Source organism: Mustela nivalis (assembly GCF_964662115.1).
Source record: "Mustela nivalis genome assembly, chromosome: 9".
Taxonomy (NCBI): domain Eukaryota; kingdom Metazoa; phylum Chordata; class Mammalia; order Carnivora; family Mustelidae; genus Mustela; species Mustela nivalis.
The window spans coordinates 88,714,326-88,723,268 of record NC_139028.1 but is presented as its reverse complement, the minus strand read 5'-3'; the positions used below and the strand labels follow the sequence as shown (position 1 = coordinate 88,723,268).

Below are 8,943 nucleotides of genomic sequence, written 5' to 3'. Positions count from 1 at the left end.
TAAATTAAACAATATGACTATGAAAAAGTACATAACTAAGAGAGGTTACACCTTGAAAAGAAAAAAACTCTTGAAATAGTTTTAATAATTATCCTCTTGAAAGAAACAGAGTTGGGAGAACATGAATAGACACAAGAAAAGACTGATATACAGAGGATTCTAGAAAACAGGCAGTTCCTTCTACCCTCCCCCAACTAATTCTTTCTAAAAAAGCTATTTCTTCATACAAATGTATTTGTAGATAAGATAAATGGACTAAGTTAACAAAATTGCTTTCATCTGTTTTAAAATCTACCTCTCTCCAAAGGAGTGGTTCCTAGCCTGGAGGGTAGGGTGATACAGTTTTTTGTTTGTTTGTTTTCCTACTTCCCAAAGGGAGTTTTGTAGGAGCCTGACAGTATTTGTTCAATTTGTTTAAAAGATGATACAGATGTGCGCCTGGGAAAATTAGCCCATATTAACATTTCTTGGTTTTGCCCTTAACTAAAGGGCTTGATAATAATAGCTTAGAAATTCTGAGCTCTTTTAACCCCCATATGAACTGAGCAGTTCAGCAGGATGAAACCTATTTCAGTCCTCCATGTGACACAGGAGGAGAGGTAAGGTGGAGCTAATGCCCCTACTTCCATGGACTGGTTGGCGTTGCTGAGAGCAGCCTCATCAGCCAGCCTCCAACATCCTCTTTTAGTGTCTCCTACCCTCACCCTTAAGGAAGTCATTGTTGACTTTCTTAACTAAATTTCAGCCAAGGTGCTAGGCGTTGAGACTACAATTTTGAAGATGCTGGTTCTGCTCTTGAGGGCTCAACAGTCTAAAGAAAATGCTGTTTTTAGTACTCTGACCCATTCCCATCTCATTTCCTTTTTCTGGGCCGAAGTAACTATATCTCTAAGAGCAAGGGCTGCCTGAGAGGATTTCTAAGAATATTAGGTAGGAAAGCACCCACATGTCTGTAAGTTATGTAAGATGGAATAAAATTTATGGAACCAGACCTAGGTATAGAGGGTTGAGTGTTGAGTGGTGACAGGATCCTGGCCCCAGCATTCATAATTTCTAGCGCTCCTCCTCTGCCAAAAAAAGCAGGGATGAGGGTCTAATGATCCGTGACCCTAAGTGGTTAGCAGCCTGAGCACATGTACACACACAGACTTCTTGATATCTTGGTCCTTCAGGAAAAGAGTAGGTCACCTGAAATGTCCATTGCTCTTTATTCTTTCATTTCACTGAAGGAGCAGTAGCTGGGCCCCAAGCCTCTCACAGTGCAGTCAGTGCTGTCGCTGTCACACTTGCCACAGTGACATTCAGTGGCTACTGGATATGTATATAGGGATTCAGCCTGGTTAGCACAGCCAGGCACTTTCATGGTCTCATACACCAGCTCTTTGAAGGTACATGTTTTCTGGATGTTGGGCCTGGCTGGGTCTTTGTACACTAGATCCTGTGGAGTTTAAAAAGGAGAGAGTTAGGCTAAAATATTCCAGAAGTTTCTATTTAGCATAATCAAAATGAGATAGAATTTAATACTGCTTGCTCTAGCATTTACCCACTAAAGCTCACTTAAGGAATTCCTAACCAAGGAAATATGATCTCATAAATGTCCTATATGCTCTACTATATTTCTTGGTTCTGGAAATCTTACAGAATATATATCATTCCTTTTATTACTCCTTATGTCTATATCAAATCTTAAATATTTCTCAAACTATAGAGAAACTTTATCAACATAGAAAAATGACAAAATAGAGCTATAGCAGAATTTTTTTTTTTTTAAAGATTTTATTAATTTATTTGACAGAGAGAAAGATCACAAGTAGGCGGAGAGTCAGGTAGAGAGAGAGGAGGAAGCAGGCTCCCGCTGAGCAAAGAGCCCGATGCGGGGCTCGATCCCAGGACACTGGGATCACGAGCCGAAGGCAGCAGCTTAATCCACTGAGCCACCCAGGCGCCCCTATAGCAGAAATTTTAAGCTGATTTTTGTACTTACTCAAAAACTATGTTAATGACAACATAAACCATAAAACACTGAAGTTCAGTTTCTCAGAAAATGTTTCCAAATACATTGTCCCTGTGTGTTTATAAACAGCCAAAAGATCTAAGAAAAAAGGGCAATGCTAAGCTTAATATGACTTTGAGGTCACATGGAAAATTTTAAATATTCCACTGTCTTGTAGATATTTCCTTGCCTTAAATGCTGTATATATTTTATAGGTCTATCAGTTTCAAAGTATATACAGTTTGCATATGAAAACTATTAATCCAGGTAGGACAGGTCTGTTCCAATGGTTTCTAGTAAAATTATTTGCATCAAGGGAAGAAATTGGCATTGCTGTTTAATTTATTTCAATATCATGCTATCAGGTCTGTTGATCAAACTCATTTACCACATAAAATATATTTCATTAAAAAGTTGTTACTTTCAATTTCAGTTTATAGAATGAAATTTTGCATGGATAACCCGGTGTTATAGGAGAAATAAGTAAAGAAAACAAGGTAGAAACTTTTCCTGGATTAATGCCAAGAACCTGTGTGAAAATAAGCTAGTGGTTTTATGCTTCTATGCCTTGGTTTTCTCAATGGCATGAAGAAGTGAGTGGGTTCTCTGATTCCTTTTCTAGTAGTCTGCAAGTACGGACTGTGTTCTGAGGCTGCTTGTTGCCGTTTGTAATCGGGTGGGCAAATAAGACATTTTTTATATGTCTATTTGTGTTTTTATGTGGCTTGGAAAAATACATTTTGATACTATCTCTGTTGCAAAGATATGGCTTCAATTACAGAAAATGGCTTTTGGGGAAAATGGTAGATCTTCTATTGTTAAGTATATGTATGCTTATAAGTTTATCTCTCTATATGTAAAATCTATCCTAGCACTACTTTCTTTTTGGAAGTGCAGAGTCGGCATATTGCCAAGCTGATCAGATCAAATCTGATGCTTTGTTAGATTTACTCTAATCAAATCCAAGCCCAAACATGTAGCTGATATCACAGTATTTTACTCCAATCATAACATAGACAGTATTGACTAAGGGACTCATGGCTATTACTTGGGAAGGTTAAAATATCCATCAGGTGGGAATTAATGAAGCCTGCCTTGGACAGACCCTTAGCACCTCACTTCCAGCAAAGCAGAATTCCTACCCGGGTGTAGCAGTAGCCGGCACACCATGTGGTATTGATGCTTATGCAGAAGCGACATTCCTCCTTTTCCACTGTGATGGTGATGTTGGTAAGCTCACAGCTCTTGCAGCAGATTGCTCTCCAGCAACAGAAAAGGAAGCAAAACTGGACTGACTTCATCCTGGGCTATAAAGCAAACTATTAAGGCTCATGAGAAAACAACCCCCCCACCCCCAAATTATAATCATCTAAGTTGACCAAAGCAAAAATAATTGATCTGCCCATCCTCCCCTGTCACATTTTGTTTCAGCAATTTTTTTCCTTCCTTTTCCCCTCCCTTACTTCTTTGTTGAACAAACATTTCTTCTTATATTCCTTCTCCTTCATTTTTTTTTGTCAAGTAGACCCGTATTACAGATCAAAACTCCAATATAATAATTTAAGCAGAGCAGTATTTAAAGATCAGAGTATTTAAGTGATTAGCCTGAGGATGGTAATTGTGATAATCATATTTGTCCTTTCATTATCATTTTAAACACTATTTTTGTTTAAAAATAAAAAGGAAATTCTATACAATAAAATTGGTTCATCAGTTTTAGCATCTCATAAATACTATCATTTGCTTTTGTTCACCTTTGTTTAAAATAAGACTATTTCAAGAGGCCAAGTGAATTGGTCTATACAAAGTTCAGTTGCTTGCTAACAGTGACTACAGTGTATTAACCATATTTAAGAAGCCAGGTTGACAAATATAAATTGTCTACACAATAGTAGTTGAAAAAGGTCTAGATTTGTTCTCCAGATCCTAAAAAACCTATAATTTCAAAAGTAACTGTCACCACTTGTTAACTGTAGATGCCAAGACTCACCTTTGGTCAGCTGTCTTATCTTGGGAGAGCTGTATACGGAGTCAAGTCTCAGTTCACCTTTTATACAAAATCATGTGCAACTAACACCTTGTGGATTTGTTGGGTATTAATAAGACCAATGTTAGCCTGAAGCTTGCTGTAAGTGAATCAGTGTTTAGGTAGACAGGGAGATCAAGCCCTTACTAAAGTAGTCTAAACGCAGTTGATCAGGAAAAATAATGTTACCAGAGATGATGATTTTGTACAAATTAAATTTGATATAGTAGCACACCCACTCCTTTACCTTGTCAAATTAAATGTGACTCTAGGTTTTTCTCAGGGAATTCAGAATCCTTTCCAAGTATTGCTTTAACCCTGTTGAGGGGGTACATCAAAAAGATATGGTTAATAAACTGTTCTGAGAGCTGCCTGAAAGCTGAAGGGAAGAAACAAACAAATGGGAAGACTTTCATGATCTTTCTCTCATATCTAAAGTATAAACTGTGTTTCTCTTCACCTCCCATATCCAGGCCCCCTAATCTCAAATATTATTCTTTGATGCTCTACTTGTAATTCTTTAAATGTTCTGCTGATTTATTTCTCCAGATCTTTGCATATGCAGTGTTTGTCCTGCCTGAAATATATTTGTTTCTTACTTGTGTTCTCCAACATTGCTCCAATCCCTGGAAAATTTCTCAACCTTCAACACTCACCTATGAGAATTTAGGATGGGAGATAGAGGTGAGCTTTAGTAACTACCTTGTTTGCAATCATTGGTATACCTCTGTTTCTCCCAATAGAGTAGCAGCTCCTTGGAAACTGGGGTTGATTTGTTTAACAGATATTTATTATTTAAACAATGTGGCTGGAGAAAAGGAATAATGGTATTAATATCAGGATATGATGTCAAAGATAAAATAGGAGTCAAATCATGTAGGTCCTTGGTTTTTGCTGTCTGTGACAGGGGCCAATTGTGGGATTTTGATTAGAGGTGTGACATGATTTGATTTAGGTCTAAAAGGATCCCTTCAGCTGCTGTTTTGTTAATGTACAGAAAGAAAGGTAGAAACAGAAAGACCTATTAGATGCTGTTGCAGCAACCCAGGTGAGAAACGATATTTGTTTAGACTATTGTGATAGCAATGGAAATAATGGGACATAAAATTGATTCCGGATATATGTTGAAAGTAGAGCCAACAGAATTTTCTGATGGAAGAATGTTGAGCATGAGAGAAAGAAGAGTTAAGAATGACTGAAGATTCTGGCCTGAGCAACTTGAAGGATAAACTTGTTATCAGCTGAAATAGGAAGGCTGTCAATGCAGTAAGTTTTGAGCAAAGATGAGGAGTTCTATATAGACATGTTGCACTTGAGATGTCTTTAAGACCTCTAAGTATAATGCTGAATCTAAATTTTGGAAGAAATAATATTGTTTGAAGGTATAAATTTAGGCATTGTCGACATGAGCTTAGAAAGAGATTACCAAGGAAGTGAGTGTAAATAGAGAAGATGGAAGGGCCAAGCTGAGCCTGGTATACTGCAACATTAAAAGGTCAAGGGTAAGATGAAGGGTTTTTTCACTTCATTCCTGAAAAGGGCCACTGAGGAAAGAGAGGAATAGAGAGAATGTGGTATCCCAGAAGATAAAGGAGCATATCAAGGAGTGACAGCTGTGCTTAATGCTGCTGACTGGTTAAGATGAGGACTCTGAATTGTACAATATATGCAGCAAAGTGAAGATCATTCATGTCCTTGGTTAGAGAAGTTTCTTTGGAGCGAGGGGAACAAAACCATGATTGGTGTGTGTTTGTTATTGGTAGGAGGAAAAAAAAGTTGAATAGAGACAACTTTTTCTTGGATTTTTGACATAAAGATGACCAAATAAATGGATAATTTGGTAAAGTAGAAGTAGGGCAAAGATAATTTTATTTTGATTTTTATGTTCTAAGATAGAAGGAATAACTGCATGTATATACAGTAATGCCAATGATTGAATAGAGAGAGAAAAATGACTATATTGGAAGAAGAGAGGAGAATTTCTGGAGTGTTCTTGGGTGGAGAGCTTATCCCAGTGTCAGGCAGGAGGCAGAGCTTGTGCGTGGAAGAGCTGGTGGATGGTGCAAGGATGGTGGATGAATTGTTAAGGAATTGTGGAGAGAGGATAAAATTTCGTAGTTGTCTAAGACTGGGAGAGGGATTGAGTTGACAATGATGGATGTAGTATATTGCCTACTAGTTTTAAGGGCTCACTTGAGGTTTATGGTAAAAAAGTTAACAGGAGACAACTTAGCACGGATGTGCATTTTTCTTTATCCCAATATAACAGCAGGGATTCAGGCTTATGGGTGACAAATAGTTGGATTTATCCAAGGTTATGATTTTATCAAACATGTGTGACAAAGATAAAACATAACAAAGTCCAGGATATTACGAGTATTAATTCAACATTTATGTAAGTAATATCTGGAATATAGAAATATTTTGAAATCCATTAGCAAGGGGTAAGTACATTATCAAGGTTATAGAATGATTAAATTTCATATGATACATATTAAATGAAATATATTTATGATTCCTAGAAATTATAAATCCTTTCAATTTTCTAAAAGAATGTTCAAAATATTTGATTACACATTGTATTATGAACTGAACTCTTTATATTATCCATGTGTGTTCACAAAGTATATTTATATAAATATATGTGAATGTAATGTGTTTTAATGACTAACATATATACAGTTGTATTTGTTCCTTATATACTCATTTTAAGATATGAACAGCTTCTTTTTGTTGAGCACTACTAGATCCCAAGCATTTAACTAAACACTAAATATGTGATCACATATAGTCTTTACAAAAACTCCTTAAAGGTGTTACTGTTATTGCTTTTTGGAAGATTGGAAACTGAGGATAAATGACTTGCCCAAGACTGTGGAACCTTTAAAGAGCAAGACTGAGGCTCACACCTAGTTCTGTTTGGCGCCAAAGCAGAGGGCCACTCATTGACCCATGCTGACCTTGGTGGTTTAAAATGTTCTTGTCAATCCCGTTGACAAGAGAGTGGCCAAAACTGAAGCCATTCAAAACTTGGGCAGATATTCCAAATGTCTGTGTTTATATTTCCATCCATATTTAGGTCAGAGGTCTCACTAGATAACCTGTTTTCCTTTGCCTATCAAGAGACTCCCATACCTTTCTCCCAATTCCAAGCCTCTTATAGTCTATCTGATTAGTTTATTTGATTACAGTATTTCCTAATTAGGTGACATTGCTTACACAGAGGTGTTGAAATTTTTTATTGATGAAAATATAGGGCTCTTTCTTATTTATCCTTGTATCCCCAATAAGAATAGAATTTCTAATACACAGTGGGCACTAACACACTTTGTTGAACAAACTGAAAAACAAAGCCCTCATCGTTTCCCATTATGTTATGCTGGTCCATAGCCTGTTTGCTATATCTGATGCATTCCTTATTTTTGCTCTGTTCTGTTCTCTGTTTTGTGGGGTTTGGGGGTTGGTGGGGGGAAGACCTCTGCAGGTTACCTTTACAAACTGCAATGTCAACAGGCTTTGCCTCTGTGGAAGAAATTTGGAGAGCAAAAAGAAAGAGTATTTCTGTCTACATTCTTCTTTTCTTGGCAGTAGCTGCTTTTTCTCTCTGGGACCAGATCACGTCAAACTGTGCCTCTGTCAGTTTCCAGCTGCCAGCTTCCTTCTGGGGGGAAACCCATCTTGTGACTTGAGCTTCTGCTGGACGGTCTCATGTTTTGGCTCTGGAAAACCCACTTGTGGCCTCTAATCCTGAGGGTAAGTGGGGCTTGCTGCTGTTATACTTGGTAATCAACTCCCTGGATTAAATTCCCTCTGTTTTATGTATTGGGGTGATTTCCATTGTCCTGGTTTGGAAACTGATACCTTGGAAACCCTCCTTTATTTCTAGCTCCCTATGGGGTTTTAGTAGCTTCATATTTAATGAAATATTTAACATTATTCAGGGAGACCCTATGTCAAATTCTTACTTTATTGAAGCACCTCTCCACTTGAAGCACCTCCCCATTTCACAAAATCACATGTATTTTTTTCCTCTTCCTTGAAAGACAAAAGGTTCTGTTCCTTAGGCCTGAGATACATTTCTCATCTTTTCATCTAAGCTACTCCGACAAGGACTATTACAAACTTTCATTTAGATGTAGTTTCTTTTAGGAAACATTCACTTCCCCTTACACAGTATTCATTACTCACTCTCAGTCCAGTACTTTGTTTAGTTCCCAGTACTTATCTCAATGTTAACACTCATCACACTATATTTCAACTGTACAGCAGACTTCTCTTGTGAATTCTGGTGAACCAGCGACCTCAACTGGGTGAGGATCCCTAGAATTTCTACCTATACTCACATTCTTTGTTCATTTATAAAGAATTTTAAAGTCATTTTTAAATGTTTGGGTTTAAAAATAGGAAATTAAATACTTATGCTCACATTTTGATAAATTACTTGCTCTTTTTATGATGTGGTATCCTTTCCTCCTTTTCTTTGCCTATGTGATATATGTTTCATAATATAAATTTTTAAAAATACTTAATATACTTTAAATAATTTTTAATTTAAATGTATCAATTTTAGTTATTCAAATTTATCTTAGTGTATGATGGAATATTTCCATGTAAAATGCTAATTTTTATTAAATTTTTATCCTAACAAATTACCCAACAATAGTATAGGGCTGCACTGTCCAATATGGTAGCCATCACCCATATATTGCTATTAAACACTTAAAATACAGCTAGTCCAAATTAAGATGTTCTGTAAGTATAAAATACCCACTGGATTTCAAAGATAAAATAAGATTGTGTGTACATGATCTAGGTGATTTTAGTATTGATTACATTGAAATGACATTATTTTGAATATATTAGGCTAAATAAAATAAGTTAAGTCAATTTCACCTATTCCTTTTACTCTAAAATTACTTTAAAT

The 8,943-nt window shown here is 36.5% G+C and overlaps 1 protein-coding gene across 1 annotated transcript; it reads right to left on the bottom strand.

Annotated features, from left to right (window-relative positions):
* Positions 1-1,207: 1,207 nt before the first annotated feature.
* FSHB (follicle stimulating hormone subunit beta) lies at positions 1,208-3,294 on the bottom strand (the record flags this gene model as incomplete). The annotated part of the gene is made up of 2 exons (XM_082748856.1): positions 1,208-1,438; positions 3,136-3,294. 2 exons carry the CDS (start codon positions 3,292-3,294, stop codon positions 1,208-1,210), a joined length of 390 nt encoding a protein of 129 aa, XP_082604982.1.
* Positions 3,295-8,943: the final 5,649 nt, after the last annotated feature.